At 34.2% G+C, this 25421-nt stretch overlaps 1 protein-coding gene across 1 annotated transcript in view; it reads left to right on the top strand.

Moving 5' to 3' along the window:
• Positions 1-25421, top strand: part of LOC149423316 (disks large homolog 1-like) — a 469358-nt gene that overhangs the window by 169839 nt on the left and 274098 nt on the right. Inside the window, exon 2 of the mRNA XM_089632667.1 lies at positions 13807-15032. Within this exon, the coding sequence (XP_089488793.1) occupies positions 14276-15032 (757 nt within the window). The 5' untranslated portion in view covers positions 13807-14275. The remainder of the gene's footprint in view (positions 1-13806; positions 15033-25421) is intronic.

Genomic DNA, 25421 nt, shown 5'->3' with positions numbered 1-25421 from the left:
AGTATCTAGGAATCGTAATTGACCATACCCTTAGATGGATACCTCACATCAAACATATCACAAATAAACTTCTCAAAACAATCCACATTTTCCTTAACATAAGAAACATATATAAAATAAAACAATTGAAAACAATATATTTTGCACTCTGCCAATCAATAATAGAATATGGAATTATTGCTTGGGGAGGAGCAACAAACTCGGCTATCAATTACATAGAAACCGCACAGAAAACGATCTTAAAGGTAATACTAAAAAAACATAGACTGACCGATACAGACCAAATATTCAACAGCTGTGACGTACTAGATATACGCCAATTATACGTTAAAACACTACTAAACTACATTTTTAACAAAAAAAATAAATTTCAACATACACAAAATAACACTAACAGACCAGTTAGACAAGCGTACAAAGAAAACATTAAAACTCCAACAGTAAATTCAACATTTGGACAAAGACACTACCAATACCATGCTATAAAAGCTTTCAACAGTCTAAAAATTGAAATTAAAATTGAGGAAAATAAAAATAAATTCACACACAAAATTACAAAATGGATTAAACAACAAAAAAGACAATATTACCAAAATGTCATAGCATAAAATAAAAATAAAACCTACACGTAACACACAAAACCAACATAAACACACATCACTCACAAACACACAAGATTATTTTCATTGTATTATTTTTTTAATTTTAAATGTATTATTATGTATTTTTATTTTTAATTTTAAATTTATTATTTTCTTTTCAAATTTACTATCTTCTCTTTAAATGTAATATGTAGATAAGATTTTCATATTATAAAATGAAGGCCTCAGCACGGGCAAGCCACCCAGTGAGGCCTACATTACTGGAAAACATAAATTGTAACAAAATAATGTACCAAATAAAAAAAAAAAAAAAAAAAAAAACGTTCGACAAATGCTAATTTTTCTATATATTACGTAAATAGATACTTTATCGCTTGTCTGAATTCTTCAAATAACAAACAGATCCAATTTTGAAAATGAAATTTAAATTCAAAGCATGTTTTAGTTCGTTGAACCAGTTATCTAACCAGAACAACATCACATCACATACAAGCGAAATTAAAATATACTGTGGTAGTGAAACGTAGTCGGCAATCGATGTAAAAAAATATATTTTATGTTGAGAAAAAAAATGTTTTATTTTAAATTATACTATCCGCTTCTTATGAAAAAGATACATATGAATTACTGAATGAGCCCCACGTCTTTAGAACCCTTCAACAAACTTTACTTTGCCACGTGTTTCCGCCTAACTTGCTAATCTAGTTGGTTCATTGAGCTTAGGGGCGATCCGGAGCCTTCTCAGGTGCCACTGAATTACAAGTTTTTCTACCCCTAATCAATATTATGTCCTACTTATTGCCATTTGCTTGATTGGCGTATTCAATTGAAAAAAAAATAACGATAAATAGAAGAAATATTTCAGGAACAACTATTTTAGTATCTAAAGGTTACCTCGTCTGGTATGTAGGTACTTTAAATAACTCGGGAGAAACACAAATATGCCTTAGTTACGGTCTCCATTATACTCTGTACCCTCGCGTGGACTATCACATGTTGGTTTCGGTGTGTTCCCCCCAGGTAGTGAAAATTAGGACTAGGGCTCATGTGGGCAGCGGGCACTATGCATTGCATCCACGTCGGTAATATCATCTGCCATCACAAACAGTTACTAGTGTTTGCAGCGTTACTGCAATGCATAAGTGACAACACGGTCATCTCAAATACGTTCACTTTTGAGCACAAGAGTTCTCAAATAGTCAAAGGTAATTTTATTTTTTATTTATTTAGAAACACAATCAAAATAATGTATCGAAGCAATCGGCGTGTAAATATCTATAATACCTTAAACAAGAGTGTTTGTAACGGCGTCGATTTGTTTTTTTATACAACATATAGTTGACCTTCAAAATAAGAGGAAAAAAACATTTAAACAATCGGCGTGTACATATCTATAAAACCTTGAAAAGAGTGTGGCATCGCTTTGTTTATTAAACAAATATAATAAGTACATATAGTAAATAGGACTTTTCGTTTATATTTTGTTTTTTTTCTTTTTGATTTTTTTGTCCTATTCTCAATAATCAATTAGACATATCAAGTAGTCCAATATTAAGTTTGTTTCCAATTAACCCTTAAAAAATGTCCAAGTTTTCCTTACACCATGTCAGTTGATGCTTTGTTTCTCCAGATATATTATTATAATCCATTAGTCTACATAATTATCTTTCGGTTTTTCCTCTGTTTTTTCTACTTGTGTAAATGTATTTAATGCTTTCTCTGTGTTTATTATATTTATCATGTTATCTTCCTCAATTTTTTTAAATTTTTTTAATATAACTCACACTTTGTATTTCTTGTATAGTAATAATTTTTACCCTGAAGATGCTTGAGTAATGCTAAACCAGTCGGTTCTAAAAATTATTAAAAACTCGTGTTTTTAAAACAAAAAATATTTTATTTTATTAAATATGTCAAACTACATAGTGATTGCATTCTGCAATGAAAATAAATATTAGTCACAAATTTTCTATCCGTTGCAAATTGAAATGAATAAAAAACCACATCCACCCCTTTTTTCCAACCCTAAAGGCAGAATGTTAATACCCCTTCTTGATTAAATTTTGCACATTTTACGCCCAAAATATGAGGAAAATTACTGTCTATATGACGTGTTATATTTAGGTGAGACACTTTTGAACGACCGGAGACTATAAAATCCAGTTTGCGCAAAGTATGCACCTTATCGTTAGTGGAACACGTTTCAATGAGATATTAGTACGCAGATACGGCCCTTTTTTTTCAAACAACTCTGCAACTCACCAATCCCGAGCAACCCCGGGTTCTTCAAGAAGATTTAAATAAATGTTACATGAAAAAACAGACTCTGTAATCAATACACCACTTTTTTATTGAATTTATAAATGACATCCAACCGGGTTTCGCTTCGTCAGGGCTATTATATAAACTATTTATAATTACATACACACACATTTTTTGTGCATAACAGACTTTTTGTCAATTTAAAATGCACATGTAATAAAAACTACACATTAAGAAAGAAGAAAAATCATAAAATACATACTTATAATGAAATTTACGTGCCCCTTGAATCCTTCAAGGCTACTGAAATGTCAACAGTCTTAGACCTATTATTTAAAAGCGCCATACCTCGTGTCGTACTATGCCGAGCCAGTACGTCTGTTTTGTTATGTGGGCTACATAGCAGGTCATAGTGCCGTCCCTGGCTGTAGTTGTTTGATTCGAATAAGTTATTTCATTTCACGAGGAATGGGCTATCAATTACATTATTCATAATTTTATTCGCCGTTATTGCGAGGGCCCCACTCCTCCTCGATTGAAAACTTGGGTACAGCGTTTTATCGAGCAAACCTCAATTCTTATGTCGGTTTCTCACATTCCTTTTGTACTAATGTAAATGTATTCTATTGCCTCTGAATTGTTTTTATTTGTTTATTTTGCTGTCTCACTCTTTTTGTATTCATAAGCACACACTATGTATATCTTAAAATATGATTTAAGTTTTTCACAGCCGAAAGGATTTTTGCTATTTGTTTTGGATTATTATGTCGTGTTGCGCTAACTCCTTCTTTAGCTAACGTTTCGAAACACGTGTCCATCATCAGGGCAGATGTGTACAGATGTCTACACATCTGCCCTGATGATGGGCACTGTAACGTTGTCCAAAATGTTGGCTAAAGAAGGAGTTAGCGCAACATGGCATAGCACCCCAAAAACAAATAACAAAAATATGAATTTCTCGTTTAATTCGTTTGTATCCTGATGATGATTGAGCAAAACGAAACCGGTCGGTAAATAAATTAATTAAAAAAACGTGGTTTTACATAAAATAAGTGTTTTATTTGTCGTTTAACAGAGTATAGAAATTACGTCTGTGTGCTTCCTAGTTGCAAGCTGGGATGAGAGAGAGAGAGAGAGAGAGAGAGAGAGAGACAGAGAGAGACAGAGAGAGAGGTGAGGTTAATGCATGGGATTTATTAAAAAAACAAGGACTATAATATATCTTTCTCGCTCTACACTAACGAGGTCAAACACTCGACTTTCCCACAAAAAAGTTATGCTGTCCAATTATTATCGGTTAGGTCGTTATGAAATTCAGAATATTAACGATGATGCTACCTCCTCGTAAACTCATGTATCTCATCAATTGGTAATTAATTTTGTGTTAAATTGCTGTCAACTCCTCCGTAAAATTAATATGTTACGGTTACATTGACTTGGTGACCAAATAATATCATGCACACAGCACAACCTACATTCGCCCGTTCCCTACCAAATTTATTCTATAATATTATACAGTTCTTACTTAAGAATGAAAAAATTGTTACTGAAACACATACACCGTTAGTAAACTTTAAAAATCGTAAGTGATTCAGATTTAGAGATGAACATTTTTTGCGTATTTAATTCTGTAACATTTTATAAAAAAAATTGACATACTTTATCGCTTGGTTTCCACAATCATTTTTAATTTTGAAAATATAAAGTTTATTGAACCCGAATATTTTTACGCATTACATTACATTATGCAGGAATATTTCACACACATAACAGACAACCGAAAAAAGTCTGTTTGGTGATTTTTAAGGATTTTTTATGTGGTTTTAACACGTACTGCAGATTTGCGAAGGACGAACGTAATATCAGAACAGTAATATTAATGTAGCGGCAAGCTACGAGAACGTTTGAGACTATCAGTATGAGAATCTCGCTTTACACTTGGTACCTTCTAGACTCGCATCGAAGGCACACTAATCTACTTGCAATAACTGGAACATTCCTGGTTTTATAAGACGCACGCGGCTTTTTCATCCAGCCTTCCCATGCACGGCATCGAGGCCTGAACATCGTATCACTGAGGAATCAGGAAGACCCGTGGTCTCGACGCCATCTAGTGGGAAATTAAGCACTAACAAAGCCTTTCCTACATAAATAAAGTTGGTTGCTTACAGGTGAAAAAAATATAATAAGCAGTAATTGTTGATTGAAGTACTAGTACATATTTAATTATTTGGTGGGTTGCAAATAAGCCGACGTCGCTAAGTGTTCCAGAGCATCTGACCGGACACCAGAAGGTGCGGCTTCAATTTCAATTTATATTGATATTACCGGCAACTAATTATTGCTTATAATAATTTATCGACAAAATGTAGTTTTTTAACAGTTAAAGTGTGGTTTCCATGATATTACATGAAAATAATGGTAGAAAAAAAGAAGACATGAATAAAATGATTATTTGTGATAAAATGAGATGTAAGTTTCGAACGAATAAAGAAAGATGAACGAATAAAGTAAGATGAATTTAAGACTTGGATGTGAATGGTTGAAGAGGTCGAGAACGCCGGATGAAGACATGGCACGATCAAGTGAAACAAATACTTATTACAATGCCATTATATTATATTCACCAACTCTAGAATTCACAACCACAAAAATTTACCCCAAACCATCGTCCCAAAGTCCCCGAGCACCGTCGGGTACTCGTCAGCGAGTTATAAATATTTTATATGGCCTACTAAATGAAACTTCTATGTTAGATAATAACGTGAGCTGAACTAAAATGTCAAATGTTGTAATTTGTAATACATTATTTCGTTCCAGCCTCTGATAAATTAGTTTGTCAACAACTCGCATAGAAAGTTACGTCGTGAACTCGCATCACTTGAATAAACATGGCGGAATTATGTTGAACTTTTCCAACATGCCCTTCATGGTAATGTTGTAGGGAAGAAGGAATGTTGGAAAAGAAGGTGAAAACTACGCGTATGTTTTGGGAACTATATATAAAATATGATATATGCTGATATTTGTAATTTATGATATATGAATATATACTGATATTTCTTATTTCAACTTTTGAAGAAATTTTGTTTAGCCAAAGAAAGCAGCAGGGATATTTCTGACAAGACTATAACAAGTATATTCTAGGCGTGTCCGTGTAGCCGAAGATTAATGTTACCTTACTTGAAACAATCGATTGCAAATCATCAATGTAATTGACCAGTCTATGTCCTAGGAGTCAAGCGATATTTAAGCGATAACTAAATTTATAACATAAAAACCATTTTAATTTTCGACAAGATAGAACATAGGTTCCCAAACTTTTGCCCCGTAGACCACTTGTCGATTTTTTTTCGTAGACCCCCTGCGGGCCGAAATATGATTTTTTCTAAATGTATTAAGGTCAAATGTGATTATCATTTGTTTTTTTTTTCTAAGAAGATTTGCCAACAACCTGCCCAACAACCGAATGACGATATAGTTCCCTGTTTTTGAAGTTTGCAGACAGGGGCGCCCTTGTAAGGAGTTACATAAAATAAAAATGAATTTCATAAAGCAGGATAACTATTTTGACTTTGTTTCTGAAGCCAGAACTGCCCTCAAGTTCTTCGTTAGTGCTTATTCCGATCAGTTCTTTTTTTCATATGATATCCGATTCTCCAATGTTCCATTTATATAGTCAAAACGTCCTCAAACCTATGTAGTTTTAAATTCTGTGTGAGGTACATTTAATTGTTGAACGTATACCAAAATGCTATCACCCAAGGATATGTTAGGGAACTGGAAAAATTCGCGCCATCCAATGTGCAATTTTTTGCTTCAATGTATTAATTCTGAAAAAAAGGATTATAGACTCTATTTATATAGTTACCTCAATAAAAAAATAAGTAATTTCCTGCATGTTATATTTATAGGAATGAGAGAAATGTCTAGCACCGCCAAGTACACTTCAGCTAGTATATAATATAGCAACAAATTCACGCTCATGTTCCTCACTTTTCAAATAGGTACATCTTTTTCGGTAAAGAATGAATTCAAATCTTGGAAGCGGATATTAACATACTTTCCGGCATCAGATCGAGCTGAAAATTGGCAGATAGACTCGTTGGCGATGACAATGCGTTCACGTACACATAGGCGGATTTACAAGACAACATTTTTCTGAAATCGGATGACATTACAGCAGTTAATATACAAAATAAATGTCGGTCCTACCCGATCGGAATTTGGCGAGATTGGTAGATTTCTCCAGTTCCTGGGAAGGGGGGTTCAATTTTCTGTTAAAGCAAAACAAAAAATTATAAAAAATAAATCTTACAGTAAAAAAACTGCTTTTTACTGGTCGATTTTTTTCCTATTTTCTTACACATTTCTTTTTTAAACTTTGGTTCTTATATATTTTTTTCGTTTATTTTCCTTTCAATTTAAAATATTTAAATTCTGATTTCAATTACATTTCTACCACCTCCGAACGGGCTCAGCCTAGTGAGGTGATTTTTATGTAACTATGTATTTTTGGCAAATAAATAAATAAAAACAAAAATTGTTGATAATAATGAAAAGTATCAGTACTATTTGAAATGTGTATTATGGAAGTCACCAACAACGGCAAAAACCATTTCAAGCATTTTTCGATCGTGAATTGTAGGATAGAATTTTGCGATGGAGATACTGAGACATTTTAGGAATTATCTTATCAGTATCTGAACTACCCTACAATATGTTTGAAGTGAATTTGACACAATAAAAGAGATGTAGTAAAACGGATATTTCCACTTTCCGCGAGTGGAGAACCAAATGGAAGCCTATCCTACCTGCGATGGTGATAAGGTTTATCTGACGATGTTTCATACATATTTTCTCGAAATGTCTGGTTTTGTAAATAAATTCTGTAGGAGGAAGATGATGCTTATACATTTTACGTGAAATGCTTATTTAGTGTGGCTTTGAAATTATCCAATTTTTGAATATTAATTCCCTTTTTCAGTGTATGTCCTAAATAAATTATTTTTCACCCCACAGGAGGCCCTAATTAGAGGCCCTTTCCCCCCGAGGGGAAAATAATTTCCCTCAGGGCTTAGAATTATAGAATTCTGTACGGAGGGTATTTTTTTAAAGAAAGGAAGGAGAGGAATTTCTGGGAATTTAAAGGGTTCGGTAAGAACCTAAGGATCAGTGTGTCCAGGAGTGACTGATATATAAATTTATACTGCGGCAGAAGGCGATGGGTTGAGAGACCAGTTGGAGAGGGCAAAGGGTCTCCCCAAAACAGCCTCTCCCGATCTGGCACGCCACGCAACTGGTGGACAGTCGCACCCTGTACACACCTCACCCAATGAACCCGGGCATCCCTGCTCAATCACCAAATGTAGCGAACCATTTGGAGTGACCTGTGGCAAAGGTTTTGGTTATCCAATAAATGGTTCCCAGGGCAGCGGTACCCAAACCCGTCTCCCAAATTGAATGACGATGACATTACGAATAGCATGCAGTTAAATACCAATCCCTTTGAAATATACCGATGTACTGAAATTCCTGATTTATGAAAGTAATTTTCATAACCAAAAATCACGATCTCAATTAATTTTTTTTCACTGTTGCGCAAATTCTGATCGATTGTTATTCCAGTATTCGAATCTTGTTACAGGCTCACAACAACAACTGTGAATAAATTATTACGTTTGTAAATACTAATAACTACCCATATGTCATTTTCAAATTATATATAAACAACCGATTGAAAGTAGGAATTTTAACATTAAATAAAATTTATGTTTAAAGTTTATTTTCTAGTCTTGTTAAGCCCTTGATGAGGTGAAGTTTCATTGAAACTGTACCATAAGATTAAACAAAGTGGCAATAATAATATTTTTATTATACTACGAAAATTGAGAATCATCGGAAAATCACAGTTGGTTAATGAGAATATTAGAAAAATGTATGTAAGATGGTATAATGAAAGTGATTGAAGTAAGGAATGTATACCGAGACAGATTTGCATCTGAATGTATGACTGCGCGATGGTTGGTTAGTTAGTTCGGCTAGTGTTAAAATGAAAGTTGTTAAAAAGCTATTCATAAATTTCATCACTTTAGGCCTCTTTATGGCTGCTTTAAACATACATATGAATTTCCACGTTAAGCCACTAGAGCGATTTATCAAATTATTAAGCCAAAGAATTCACCTCGATTCCGCTGTTTATCTCATATTTTTTGATTCCGTAAATTTGGCACATTTTGAGTAGCCATAGCTCAAAACTTTTTTGAAAACTTGTCATTATCCTGTATCTTCACAAAAAAAAACTAAGATACATCTGTGGAAATCTCTTATTGGTTTAGATCGATAAATGTTGGTTTTCAAAATAAAATAATATGCCAAAAACTGCTCGAGTACATTTACATATTATCGCGTGTGGTTTTGTTCAGATTTGTTTGTTTGTTTTCTGATGTAGACAGGAGAATTGTAAATAACAGTGAATAGATTATACATAGTAGAAATGCCTTCCCTGTAGATTTAAAAAGAAACGATTGGCGCCACTGACTTCGTACCTTTTAGTTCTATCCTGTTTATCAAGCGCCCTTTTTAAGGACACGATTGCCTGACGGTTTAATGTCACCAATCATCATCCCATTAGAATTTCATAAGGAAGTAACTCATTTTGTATTAGAAATATAAGTGAAAAATTGTATTTTGGATTGCAACGCATTTCTTGTATTCTTAAAACCCTTGAAGCCTCGAAAGGACATTACTAGCCGCGAACGGTTATGACTCCATGTAATAAAACCAGGTTTGACACAATTCTCAGACAGCGTTATTAGATGCAATGTTGTTTCATCAAACTGACATAATTAATGGATTCAATTGTAATTTTCAGTTTAAATTTATGCTAAACGCGTTCTATATTGTCAGAGTGAATTCAACTTGAATTCTAACTAATGAAATATACGGCGTTCTCATGCAATCTAATGACTTAAAATCAATTAGAGTTCTGCAAAGGAATCCAAGCATCTTCAAAGCCTCATTGGTTATTTCGTTAATGTGTGCAATGAATGCCAAGTTCCCATCGAATATCACACCCAAATCACGAATTTGTGATACTGGTATTAATTTAATATGTATATTTATGTAAGATATTATAATGAGTTTCGGAAAATCGTATTACTTAACATTTCCGAATATTCAAAAATAAAGCGTTTTGTTTACACCATTAAATAATTTCATCTAAGTTAGTCTGTAAAATTTTCCAATCTCATACCTTTACTATATTTTTAATATATTTTGTCAATATGATTCCGACAGTCGGTGGACAAAAACCGCTGCTTTTCAAGATGTCGGATATGCTGTCAATAAGCACATTTTTTTAATAATGTCATTAAAATGAATTGAGATGAACTAAATAAGCTCATAGAATTGAAAAAAAATCGTATGCACGATGCATAGACTTAATAAATTTATCTAAGACGCGATCAATTGCTTCTGTTGCAGCCTGGAGGAACAAAAATTATTAGTTATGATAACTAAAGACCTCATGAACTAATTAACATTGATATTAGTATCACAAAGTATATGCCGACTGCAAATGTTTACTAAAGTTATTATGTTAATTAGAAATTGTCAATTTATTAGTTTATATTAAGATTATCAATTCATAGAAAATGCCTGGAACGTCACGGTGAGACCCAAACGGTCGCACTAGACATATCCAAGGCCTTTGACCGGGTCTGGCACCGAGGACTTGTCAACAAATTGCCTTCTTACGGACTTCCCGCATCCCTGTGTACGTGGATTGCTGACTTTTTAAGGGATAGGTCAATTCAGGCAGTTGCTGACGGTTTCACCTCATCCTCACACTCTATAAATGCTGGCGTCCCACAGGGATCGGTTCTGTCTCCGACTTTGTTTTTGTTGCACATCAATGACCTTTTGACATGTGCACCGATACATTGTTACGCGGATGACAGTACAGTTTATGATAGCTTTTTGTTTGACAAGCCCCCAAAGGGCACACAAACTCCAACGGCTCGGAGGGCTTTGAAGCAGAGAATGGACGGTTATCTCGAGAGTATTTCCTCCTGGGGTAAAAATAATCTCGTCGAATTTAATGTTTCAAAGACCCAATCCTGTCTGATTACGTCTAAAAGGGATCTAAATGATAATCTAGTCTCCTTCAACGGAAGCAATCTTCCGAACAGGCCTTCCATTGATATGCTTGGAGTAACTATAAGTGACCAGCTCAGGTATGGGGGCTCCATCGAAGCCAGAGTAAAGCTGGCCTCTCAGAAGCTGGGCGTACTGTACAGGGCCCGCAGATACTTTAATAATACACAACTGCTGACCCTGTACAAATCGCAAGTGCGCCCTACTGTCGAATTTGGCAGCCATCTCTGGTCCGGAGCCCCTAAATACCTGAAAAAAACCCTTGACTCTGTGCAAAAACGGGCGGTCCGTTTGATAGATTCCCCAATCTTAACAAACGGACTGCAATCTTTAGAGCACAGGCGTCAGGTAGGTATGCTGTCCTTGTTCTATCGGTATTACAATGGAAGATGCTCTGAGGAACTAGCGTCATTGATCCCTTCGGCACCGGTGCGTAGTCGGGATACACGCCAAACGCGTGCCCAACATTTGTACACGGTTGACATTTGTCACATGAGAACGGGTCGCTTCTACGATTCGTTCTTAAGTTCAACAGCTCGGCTGTGGAACGAACTGCCGGCCTCTGTTTTTCCTCCCTCCTACAACATGGGACTCTTCAAGACCCATGTTCACTCCTTCCTCTCCACAAAAAGACCCTCCACACAGCATCCCCAAAGATGACATAGGCCCTGAGGGAAATTATTTTCCTCAGGGCCTCCTGTGTGGAGTTAATATAAAAAAAAAAAAACCTCCGGTGTTGCCAGCGTATGTCGATTTCTAATTTTTTGTATTATCCAAATCGGTAAAGCTATCAACAGCGCGATCATGCTCGGGAAATAAATATTAAATCATCGGTAGTTACGCATATCGATCCAGTATTGAAAGTTGTCGATTTCACAGTCTAGACCCCCTAGCGGCAATAAAATCACAATTTCAGTTCAAGATATTTTACAGGAACTCTTTTTCCACTGATGATATACCTTTTGTATTTTATATGGATACGTAAGTGCCGTGTTAAGTTCTAAAAATACAATTTAAATCTTACAAGACCAGCTGCAGGTTGAACTGATTACGTTCATTAGAGTTTTTGCAGACACTGTATAAGAAAAATATTAATATTAAAGAGAATATTTAAAATAACGGAGAAAAATCAATCTCCGACATGTTCCATTTCATCCAAATAAAAAGCAGCTCCAAAAAACTCTGCTCAAATTTCGAATTCAAAGATACATACGTTTGTAACGTATACATACTGTAAAGGTACCGTTATGCAGGGATCACACAAGGATAGTACAATACTGTTTTGTCCCAGCTCTGAACCCATTATCCTAGTTTGAGTAGTATAGTTTGGAAGACACGAGAATGAACCAAGACATTGTTCCAGAAAAAAACGGGCAAGCTATCTTATAGGATAGTGTCTTACCCCCGCCATCACGCACGGCCACGTTGTCCACGTGTAAGCGGGTTTTGACATGAACAGTATATAATAAGTAGGAATTGTCCAACTGTCTTCTCTAAACGCGATTTTATTGAGCTCTTGGCACTAGGTTACTCGATTACTGCACTCGATTACTGCAACGGCATTTATGCCAGCCTTCCAAAATATCAAATTGACAAACTTCAATCAGTGTTTAATGCAGCAGCACGGCTCATAACCGGGGTTTCAAAATATTCGCACATTTCAGAACACCTTCGTAACCTTCACTGGCTCAAGTGCCCTGAAAGAATCCAGTACAAACTGTGCTGGATGGTGTTTAAATCCATCAATGAAATGGCCCCACCCTACATCTCTGAACTATGCTTCCCGGAAAACACTGGTCTGAGGCAGTCAACGCTTAGATCAGCAACATCAGCAGCTGTAGGCAGACTGATAGAACCTATGCGCAAGCCAAATACTAAGTTTGGTGATCGCGCTTTCGGAGTATCTGGGCCGAAGGCTTGGAATAAACTCCCTCCGGAACTAAGATCCATAACAAGTCCAACAGAATTCAGGTCTAAATTAAAAACTTACCTTTTTAAGCTGTCGTATCCTTAAATTAAATATACCAATCCTAAGAGAAAGTCCAGTTATATTCAATTTTTCAATTAAGTCCTAAATCCTGTATCTAAATTTCGCCAATAAACAATTAGATAATGTTAATTAAGTGTTAATCTCAAATCTCAAGTGACCTATCAGGTAAGTATTGAACTGTATATTTTCTCCATAAATAGTTAAGTAATAACATAGACCACTGTAAAAATGTATTATCAGTTTGTACAGCGCCCTTGAGGTGTTTTTGCACAAAAACGGCGCTATACAAGTCATCCAAGTATTATTATTATTATTATTAGGTTCTCGTATTTTGGCATTAAAATGTCGCGTAAATGGAACACTATAATACAACTTGGAACAAATGACCTAATATTTTTCGCGTATTGTATTATGCCATTGTTCTGCCCTGCACGATCGAGGTAATTCACGAAAGAGGGACAGGACAATATTATATTGTCTTCTATGTTGCCCTCGTGTGACGTCGGCATTATAACTACAATAAGCATTGAGAATCGCGAAAACGGTTCAAAAACATCATATAAATCACACAGCGGAATAGAAATATAAATTGACTCATGCGGCGGTACGTTCCTGCCGTTAATCATTCTTAAAGATTCAGGATTCCGCGAGGAAAATAAGTTTCTTTCATATGAAAGAAAAAAACTCATAAATAAGGGTTGAGATAAAATTTGGGGAGTTTGGTATTGTTTATCGCTTTGTTTATCCGTAGTATCTATCCTGCTTGCCTGAAATATGTTCTTCTTTTTGTTTCAGGATGGATTTCGACATCAGGATTATATGAGTCACGCCCGCGTATATACTCCCCCACTAGTATTGACTCGGGGGCGTCAGGCCTACGCCGTAAATTCGTTTTTTTAGCTAATTCTTGCCCCTGAGAAAAACAGCAAAATTTTTCTACCCCACCGAAGTTTATTTACATTTCAGTGAGTAATCCTCAAAACGCGGAGGGCTTCCGCCGTGAAAACCTTTTTATGAAAGCCAGTTGTTTAATGTTTTTGATCTTTGCTATTTTTGATAATACAGAAAAACCTGTCAAACGGAATTCTTAGAAATTCTATGTAAATATAATAAAAGAATATATAAAAATGAAATGAAAATCCCTTTGAAATGATATTAGATTCGTTTTCTTCGGTCGTTGTTTATAAATAGTTGAAAGTGGTTTAAAGTAAAATTGGTGCAAACATGCAACAAAAGCGACTGTTGAGGAAAGGTATTCCAGAAGATGCTGTCTGTTCTGGGTCCAGCGGGCCAGAAGACTCTAGTGGTGGGTGGTGAGCTGGCCTGGTCCAGGCATGGCCGAGTCCGGGACACCATGATCCAGGGTGCGCAGTACCGCCGTGCGCAGTACCAACAGGACGGCATGGCGCTGTTCGGCTTGGTATGGCTGCTGCGCGTCCGCGGCGCCCAGTGCGACTGCGCATCTTGCAGCAGGGACACCGCCGGAGACGACACCTCTTCCCGAGAAGAAGAGGACGCCCTCGAAGGGCCGAGCTACTCGGGAGACCACATAGACCCACCGAGGGAAATAGGCAGAGACACCCTAACTAGATCTCACCAGACAAAAACCCAAACAAGAGAGCAAGAACCAAAAGAAATACCTAGCCTTTCCAGAGACACACAGAACGCAAGCAGAGATAATTGTACGGTATCTAGAGACATGCACAGCGTTACTAGAGAGATGCTTAATATTTCCCTAGAAGGACAGAGTACTTCTTGTGACATGTATTCCAGCGCAGTTGGTAATGGGACTCGCGAGACCATCGGGATGCAAACTCTTGGTGACGTGATGTTCAGGAGTGACAGGACCGGCGCACACGTGGCGGAAATATGTGTGAGTACGGTAGAGTGCGAAACCGGTTCGGGCGGCTATCAGGCCAGCGGGCTCTACGAAACCGTGGTCACGCAGGACGCCACGGTGCAGACTGACTTCGAAGACGATGATTACGAGTACGAAACTTACGACGGACCTTCAGAATTTGGTAAGTTCATCTCACGTAATAAAAAGTATAAAAGTATCTCTTTTCCAATCGCACTCGCACTATTACTATTTTAATGTGGAATTTTTTTATTTTGATTTTATTTTTGTTTATTGATGTACACAGCAGACGGAGAAGAATACATACCGATTGTCCAATAACAGTGTTCAACAATATGTAAACCTAAAACAATGTGTGTGTAAGACAAAAACGACAAAAAAACGTGAGACAATAAATTTTAATACATGTAGTCATGTTAAAACAAGATATTTAAGAAATTTTGTACAGTTCTCTTATCTTCCACTACAGTGGATGTTATTTACTTGACACATTCGCAGAGAAGGTCGGAATGAGGTTAAGTTGGTTCTTTGGATAGGAATATGAAAATATTTGGGTTTCTTAAGACACGGTGATTGATATTGAGTTGTAGCCAAGAGAGAAGATTGGAGGTATGTGGCGATTTGCGATTTCGAAAAGAAATTTAAATAAATAAAAGAAGACAAAATAAAAACGTATTTGGTATTATCACATTCATACATCAAAGTGACAAAATCACGTAACTATGAATGTTTACATAATATATACTCGACGTTGGAATTAATTAACATATATATGTGATCAGCGATTTCTTTTAGCATAACTTTGTAAACTTAATATATTATTACTAACTTTTGTGATTGATAGCATCTATTTAAAATAAATAATTAATTAAAAAGAATGATATTGCAAATCCTTAAATAATTATTAATTGAAAAAACAAATTTATTTTCTTGAATACGAATTTGAGTTCAAAGATATTTCTTAGAAAAATATATCTAAGAAATCTAATACATAATTTAACTAAGAGTACAAGACTAAAAAAACTATAACAATAAGATTTCATAAATATTGAATTAAAAGTATTTTAAGGACAAAAAAAAAAAGTTTTTTCACAATTTAACAACTTGATAATTATTTATTTGCGACCAAAACTGTGTAAGAATGAAAACCTGTTTCTTACGAAAATTAAATCGTAAAATCGTGATCTTTTTTTGCAGTTTCATCACAATTTCTCAATTTGCTTTTTTCTATTCGCTTCGGATGATACGACTATTATGTGAGCTAAATCCGATTGGTACATATTTTTTTGATAGGCATCTTAATCTTAATCTCAGATGCGTATTTTATTAAATTAGTAATGAATTGTTTGGTTTGTCGTCTTTAATTTGAGAAATTTGAACATTCGAACTAAAGTCGTAATGTTTCAAGCAAACAGTCGTTAAATTTATGATGAATTATGGAATTCTTCGTTCACATAAATCAGGTCCTTCCCGTATGGAAAGCGAGCTAAGAAAATAAATTCTATAAAAACATGAGAAGTTTCACAAATACAAAACTTGTAATTGTTATGAAATGCTTTCTGCTTAATTAAAGTTAATAATTTTAATGACAGATGGCACATTGTTTTCTCGGCTTCTAATAGCACGGTCCTCTCCAACTTCTTTATTGAATTAGATAGGAAGAAATTCGTGTTTGCCAGGCACACGAATTTCTCCCATTGTTACACAAACAATTACGCGAATTGTTCTTATTTCGCATTAAGTGATTATTTTCTGTAAACTGAGGAAACATTTGGAGCCATGTCGTGTCGCTGAATCAGTCATCCTTGGAAATTTTACGCAGTTGAGTGGAATACATTATTATAATAAACAATTTTCTATACAAAGGTGATTTTTTAATGTGAAACCGCACAAGTGTCCCAACGGCTCCCAACTCTCTGGAACCCGTGGAACTATGCCATTCACAATTGGGGCATGTTGTGAGATTGAAGGTAATAGGCAGGGAAAAATGATGAGGGAGAGAAGATGTCACAAAACATGGCATAATCCATTTAAAGCAACCTTTCAATTCTGGATGGTGGTCTTACACCACGGCGATACTGAGAGTATCTACCTGTCTGGAACGTACCGCAAATATGCAATATATTAATTTAAATAAGTAAATTGTGAAATAATACAAATTAATCAAAAAACATTACTTGCGCACGCCGGTATTTGAAAACGGCTTATTAATCGAGTGCGTCACACCTCGCCTCTGAAAATAAGATATTATATACTAGTATGTGTCGGTTTCAACAAAATCACATAAAATTTTACTAAAATGCAGAACGAAACTTTTGTGACACCGAATAATTCCATTCTAGATGACGGAACTCATAGTACATTTTAATATTTACATTTACAAACATTTCATATAAACAATAATTTTGTGGTTTAGTAATCATGAAGTAAAATTTTCTAATTGAATTTTATGTAAGCTTACTTTTTTGTTGAATCTACAGATTTAAGCGGGTTTTGCAAGTCTATGACTCAATTCACATGATTCACCACTTTAGAAAATAAGAATAAAGAAATAAAAAAAAACAAATAAGAAATTACATATATATACAGTCACCATCTCAATAAAAAAATATTATTTCTTCAAACTTTCTTCAGGTCAGTAGGTAACATAATTTTGATTATTCTGATTTTTTTTAAAAATTAAAATAAATCTTACACGGCTACCATGTTGAACTGGATTTGAACGTAACAAACAAATTTACAGGCAGATAATATGCCAAATAGTCGAGTTAAAGCATAAATTTGCTACGCTCGGTAAACAGGTAAGGAATTGTTATGAAATGACGCTGTGTATGTTCACACGAACATTCTAAAACGAATGTTTGTCCTGCTATCTTTGCTAGATCGTCAAATCGTTACGTAGCAAGTACCAATCGTCATGTAGTACAAGATCAAATTAAAACCAAGATTTCGATTAATAATAATAACTGCATTTATATTAAATCTTTCCTTCCCAGAATTTAATTTCATAATTCCTTAAATTATGACTGTCACTTCCAGTCCTTGATATTGATCAAAACAAGCACATTTAATTTTTCTAACCACTTGCATTTAAGAAAAACCTTTCCCTTTTTGCAAATAATGGATTTCAAAAACACTTTAAATTTATGTCAACCGAATTTGAAAAACACACGTTTTCAGTAATGCTTTGAAAGGATGGGGTTTGGCATAATTTATGTAAATATTCAACAAAAATATCTAATTTGAGACGTGAATTCTATGACAAAAATAATGCCAAGCAATTTGAAAACTCAGAGTTTCGAGAAATGAAAAGATAATTAGTGTAAAATAAAATTAATTATTTTCTAGTCTGTATTTGTTTATCTGATTTTGTAAGAAGTGATTGACTTCTTAAACAAATGTAAAGAAGAAGAGGAGGATTCTAAAACGTAACCGTATTGATGACTGAGCATAGAGAAGTACACGCACGTTTTACATTTCGTCTGTCTGTAAATTTGTTTGCACGTTCCGTTTCCGTTTCAAGATGGTGGCCGTTTAATTGCTTCAGTATAGAAGTTGTTTTCAAATGTGAAATCGTCGTGTTTATTTTTCTTTTTATTTCACATTTTTCAACATTAATTACGTGCACCCCGAAGAAAGTTTGAAAAAAGAATTGTCAATGAGATAATGACGTTTCTTTGGAAAACTTGTAACAAATTAAACTTTTGACAACTCCTTATTTAAACTAAAAATATAAATGTTGAAATATTACCTGTTCATAGTTAAGAGGGTATTTAAGAACCAAATCAAAAACATTAATGATTTCAGAGGAATTTTTGGTTTTTTATTTATTAAATTAGAGAAAATTATAAACACACTATTTTGGATTGAAGGATGGAATATTATTGGTTGTATCACTATAAACTCATTCGATTCTGGTATAACATTGAGTTGCTAATTGGTGAGAAGAACACAAAAATCTCATTAGCATCTCAGGATATCAATATAATGTGTTTCTAAACCACTACTACTTTCAAAAGTTTCATACGTTATATAGAGCTCCCACTCTGGTGAATCTTTGCCTTATTATAAAATAAGTTTAAAATCGATTTCGTAAAAGATTTAAGCTACTCTGCTGCATACCATTTTCTCGTTACAATATTTTCATTCCATGTTTTCGAAAAAATCTCTCTATAAGCAAATAAATAGTATTAAAACAGTGAAAATATTAATTTTACACATATATTACTACACATCATCATCAATGAAAAAAATTAAGATGCTCACCTAACTTATCTCTTATATTAAAAACATGAGAGTAATTTCCATAATGTTATGTAAAAAGTTATTTCTCTAATGACATGAATTTATTTTTATGTATTCGTGTTACATTGCCAACTTCATAGTTCAGTTTTTTTTTTCAGTTTTAGTGCCGGCAACCCGGGCGTTTATTTAATTTCATGGTTGTTTACATTGTTTTCTTTTCTTTTACCCGCCTCACTAGACAAAGTCTGTTCCGAGGCGGGTAAATCACATATTATATTTGTTCCAAAAGAAATGTATGTATTTAAAAAATATATACATATATATATGTATGTAAAAAGACAAAAAGATACAATTATGTGGTGGTATATTAAATATTTACATACATACTTTTTTTATTTTTTATTAGTTACATTCCATGAGAAGATTGCCTATGTAACATAGATAAAAGTAAATTAAATTTTGTGACAATTGAATATAGATATAGTGGTTAGATGATAATTAGTATTGCAAAATTGCAGTTTCTCGCATTTGTTTTATTTGAATATTATATAATTTCGTGAGAAATTGTATGAAATGTTATTTATTTAGAATATTTTGAATATCTGTTCTTTCCTTTTCGTTCAGCCATAATACAAATCTTTTGAACAGCCAATTCAAATTATTTGGGGTGACGTAAGTTTTTGTTTGTGTTAGGAAGGTATTGAAAATGTGTGGTGCTAGGTAAGATTCGTGTTTTTTTGCAAAAGTTGATTTGATATGGGGAACTTGAAAGTGCTTATTAATTTTTGCTCTTGTGTTTTTTTTTTCTCTTTTTTTTTTTATTAACCTAACCTATCAATTTGTTTGTTCTGTAAAGGAAACCTTCCCAGTTAGATTACCAAAGATTCATTAGGTATTCTGTAATTGTATTTTTTTAGTATCCAATAAATACAAAAAAATATATAAAAAATCCTTGAAACACTAATAGGATTTTTTTTTTATTTTTGTCGAAGAATTATTTAGTTTATAGTTTTTACACTATTGAAAGATTGTTATTATCAAAACGACAATAGCCTATCTATGTTAATATATTGAAAGAAGGCAGGAAGGGAGGTACCGGAATTTAAACAAAAATTAGAATTGATGTTGACCGGTTAGTGGCTAAGTTGACAAATGTGCCTGGTTTAAACCAAGGCATCGTGGGCTCAATTCCTTTGCTAGCGAAGTCCTTCTTTTTAAAAAAAGCAACATCTTCCACTTATATGATTTAAGATTTTCACGGTTAAAAGTATTTTTGTTATTTGTTTTTGGGGTATTATGCCGTGTTGCGCTAACTCCTTCTTTAGCTAAATAACACATCTGCCCTGATGATGGACACTGCAATGCTGTCTGAAACGTTGGCTAAAGAAGGAGTTAGCGCAACACGGCATAATACCCCAAAAACAAATAACAAAAATCTTCCACTTATAATGATTTTCCGATTATTCTTATCCCGGGAACATAGGTCTTTGGATATCTAACATTATTATTTTACCTCAATAACCGAACCATTGGACTTTTTGATGAACACATTGATGTCATATTTTTCAAATAGATTTTTATAATTTTCGTTTAGTAGTAAAATATTAACTAATGATTTAAACAATTTTATTTTCAAAAACATCTTTCTTAAAATTTGACGTACCAAATAACATAAAATATGTAAAATAACGCTACTTTTTACGAAAATTTTCATCTTTCAACACTATGTACAGAAATACCTATAATTAGGATAAAAACATTTTCTCTTTAACATCGTGAAAATATATAATCATGGATGATAATCGAATTCGTGATATTTCGGAGCAAGTTGGAAAAAAGCATTAAAATCATATCTCATCGTATCTCAAAAAAATATATAATTACCGACTAAACAACCACTGCGCGCGAGTCAAACGGCTACTTTGTTGAAATGTGATGGCTATATTCTCGGTGGAAACATTCAAATTCACATGAAGATTTTGACAAAGTTAAAAAACCAGTTGCAACATTACGAATTTCATTAAACAATGTGTATTTTTTTTTTTAAATCTATAAATGCAAAAATTGAAATTGTCTGTTTTGTTAACATAAACTTACTGAAATCACGCGTGTGTGGGACACAGAATTGGCTTCAGACTCTCACTTCCAAAGGAAAATAATAAACCCCTTCAAATTATGGTGGTGCCTGATGACTGGAGAGCAAAGACTAACTTCGTCATGGGAGCACAGAAGGAGAATGGGAGAATTATTCCAAGACTGTTGTTTATAAAGAGCCTGCGGGCGGGAGATGTGAGCTTCAAACAAATGCAAGGGTGCATACTAGAAATACCCGACACGTCCGAGGGATGGGAAGTTTGCAGATCCTCATAATTGCTTTCCTTTCAGAAGTTTTTTCAGATGAACTGTTTTCAAGAAGAAAATTAATTCAAAGCTCAAACATTAACTAGTACACCATCGCGAAGCTAGTTTTAATAAGGTTTTGCTTTTATTAATATTTGCATAATTATTAAGAAGTTAATTTTGTAACACAAGAAACACATCTTAAAACAGTATTTAAGAGTTTTATGTTTAAATATAATGTTGCGGTAAAACAGGCAATTCCCTTTTAAGAGGAAGCTACAAGCCAAAAATGTGTTTATTCTTGGTATGCCTTATATTGTAGGTAGTAGGCATTACAATTGCTTGACAAACGGAGTCTAGAAACTTCACATTACATTTCTATTGAAAAAAAAAAAAATTTAGTAGTTTATGTTTTAACATTTATATTTTTTTGAGTAACTTATTATTTTATTTTTATTCTACTCAAGTGAAACGATAGGAAATTTTTTTATTTATTTAAAGCATATTTGTTGGTATTCATAATGTATACCAATTTGTTATGAAGATTAATCAAAATAGTGATTAATCAATAACAATATTTTCAAAGAGAATTTCGATCGCTAATTCCTCACAAAGTTGTTAAAATTATTCCCCACATTATTTTGAATTCAATGGGGAGAGTGGGCTAGGAGATATGAATAGAAATAATTCCCGATAAAAGATTCCGCATTTCACATTTTATAAACATTTCCCTAGAATATTAAAAATTTGCCCAAATTTCGTAAACTTTTCTCAAATTTACCGAATTTTTGGAGCTTTTCCGTTTTATCTAAAAAATAATTTTCTCACTTATTTTGTATAAAAAAGTGAGCTAGATTATTTAAAAAAACGAGCTAAGAAGCTCAATCACTTTTTTTGCAGCTGACGGCCTCAATTTAGAGCTAAATCTAGATGTAAGCTGTAAGCTGAGTTGGCAACACTGAGTGGGATTGCGCTCTCCCCCCAGTCCTGCTGGATTAAAAAATAAAATAAAATAAATTGTGACGCAAATAGCAGAAATCGGGAAAGCCCAAGGAAGACAATCACGGCCTGATTTTTTTAAATCTTCTACTCCATGCTTTATGTAAAGGCGTTTAATTTCTGTAATACGTGTGAAAAGTATTATGTAGTGTGTGCGTTATTATGATAAATAACTTTCGGTTTTATTACATAAAGCAAATCTCAACTAATTTTGGTCCTTCGAGCCGGATCCATTCAAGATTTAAAAGCGTATTTGTATTTACGCAGCAACCAAATATCATAGGCAATGCAAATATGCAAATAGAGCCACTCAATTAGCCCGTATGATGGCATGCACTGCAAACTGCATTTCTGATGCGAACGATTTCATAGGGACGTTTGATAAAGTTGTGCTTGGAGACTTCATGAATACGTGGTAAAGCTAGCCAAAGTTGTTTGTTATCTGTATTTTAACGAATATTTTTAAGTAGTTAATTCGGAGTAATAATGTTTCACTATAGAAATAATAATGCTGCCATGTTCCGATATGTGAAAACCAAAAATAAATAAGTGCCTTCCAGTTTATAGAACACCTTACTAATTTTCTTAGCAAAGGTACGTAGAGACGCAACTGAACTTTCTTCATACTACGCATTCTTTGTTACATAAGATTTTTGCGCCACTGGCGTTAAGGTGATTTTTTTCTCTAGAAAACGGTGCTTTAAAGATCAGCCAAATATTATAATCGTGGGTAGTTATACCAATTGTCCGTCATTTCGAAGTGCCCTATTACAAAGCATGCCGGAATTTGAACCCGCTACCTCCAACTCAATAGTCGAGAGTTGTACCCCTCGACCACGGAGGCCCCTTCAAATTTTTTTTATGTATTCACCGCCTGAATGCTTCCAACTGTCTGGTGCCAGCGAGACTTTAACATCCCTAATCGGAATGTATTGAGAGTTTAAAGATAATGGGGAGGGGAATGAGATGTATAAAAAAAATAAAAATATGCGACGCGCGGCCCTAGTGTATTGGAAAGACCTGCGGTTAAAGTTGTCCTATCAAATCTCTAAAATAAAGAAGGAATCTTATCGAAATAAGTAATGTAAAAACAACATTCGATTGTATTTATATTTTTAATTCTGTATTTGAAATATGAGATCGACAAACATAACGTTTAATTATTAAGATCCAATGTTTGAACGGTTAAAACGCTGTCCTGGTAAGACTTGAGACCTTGGTTTGTTTCCTATTTGTGACCGTTATCTTTTATTTTCTGTGTCCTGTTCTGTTTCATGTTTAGTTTAGATTTGTTAGTATTATCTTCTTCAATGATATATCAAATATATGTTTTTAAAAAGTGGTATTGACGTCAGAATCAATAAAGGGACAATTTTGGCTTGTAAAATGGCTCGTAAAAGTGGCGGATGCCCTCATTCTGCCTTCTTTTGCCCTTCTTCTGCGCCTGAACACCTGCCTGAACACCTGCCTGAACACCGGCCTGAACACCTGCCTGATTCCCCTTGACAAATTTTCATCATCAACTTTTGCATTCAACCCCCTGGTAAAAGAATATACTATACTCTTCTATCGATATCTCTACCAACTCTCTCGTAATTTGCGAACACATATTTGAAACAATCTACGACCTCTTTCTTAAAACAAGTTATTACTTTATATCATGTGACCTACATTATCAAAGTGTGACATGCACTTTCATGATTAACTCAAAAATATTAAAATGGATGTTTTACATCATGTATGGTACCATAGGTGACATTTTAAAGATAAAAAATCTTAGACGGTAAGTATATGGATCTGAAGTTCATCAGTAATTCCAGAAATTGCCCTCCCAGAAATCAAAGCCGAATAGTTTAAATGAGTCTAATCACCATGTTTATTTATTAATACGCTTGTGGTAAAATAACACATAATCAGCTCTAATAACGAGTATCAAACACGGTCATTGACATTTGAAAACTGTCGTTGCTCGATGGCACTGACTTGATCACGTGACACTCTAAATCCGTCGGGTGCCAATCTAAGGCCTGTACTGTAGTCGGGCTTGGCCAGAATTGTAATAACTTAACAAAGTTAGAAACATTTAACAGATAACTGACGCACCCGAATAGAGTGCTATCTCTTTTTTTTAGTAGTTTGCCTGACAAAGACAGAGTGGAAGATACTCTCAGTATCGCCATTGTGTAAGACTACAATTCAAAATTGAAATTGTTTTACCTGTGATTAGTGACCAGATCTGAATATCCAGGTTCCTAGCACGAATTTCCTCATCTCCTTCCCCTCCCCGCTACCTAAAGCCTCACAACATACCCCAATAGAGAATGCCATAGTTTTCAATATTGAATCTTCTTCTTATTCTTCTTCCATTTAAATATTTCTTAAAAGTAGTATCTCATAATAATAACAACTAGCAGTTAAAAACCCGCTCCGCGGGTTTTTTTCTGCTAGGCCCTTCGGGCGGCACTTGGTTGGGCTTCGCCCAGTTTAAGTTATACTAACAACAATTATATTTAATAGGTAGATATTAGGTCATTCACAGAGAGAGGGTGAGTATATATTGTTAAATCACGGAACAGGAAGGAGTTTAGGCATATAAGAATGACAGTTGTTCGGCTAAAACTTTACCTTTCCCGAATAATTGCCTAAATGGCTAAATGTAAATTAATATAGGTAATTATTCGGAATCGCTGGACACGGAAAAATACGAAATATTTTTAAATAATACCTTCTGATTTACCTTAATTACTATAAAAGGAATCGAACAGCATTTGGGAAATTTTTAATTAGAGCTTTTTAATTTTTAATTACGTAAAATGAAAATTCGCTTTCGCTGTATGGGATAACAGCCTGAATAATTTATGTTGATAACATTTTCTTTTGTCGGTATTCCTGAAATGAACGGCTAGAGACAATTGAAAAACGTAAATTAAAAAGTTATAATGTAATACAATATTCCGGCAAAATAGTG

The sequence above is a fragment of the Hesperophylax consimilis genome, chromosome 6, assembly GCF_061612785.1.
Source record: "Hesperophylax consimilis isolate HC1 chromosome 6, BYU_Hcon_1.0, whole genome shotgun sequence".
NCBI classification, from domain to species: Eukaryota; Metazoa; Arthropoda; class Insecta; order Trichoptera; family Limnephilidae; genus Hesperophylax; species Hesperophylax consimilis.
The sequence above is the reverse complement of the archived record's forward strand: the minus strand, read 5'-3'. Positions and strand labels throughout refer to the sequence as shown.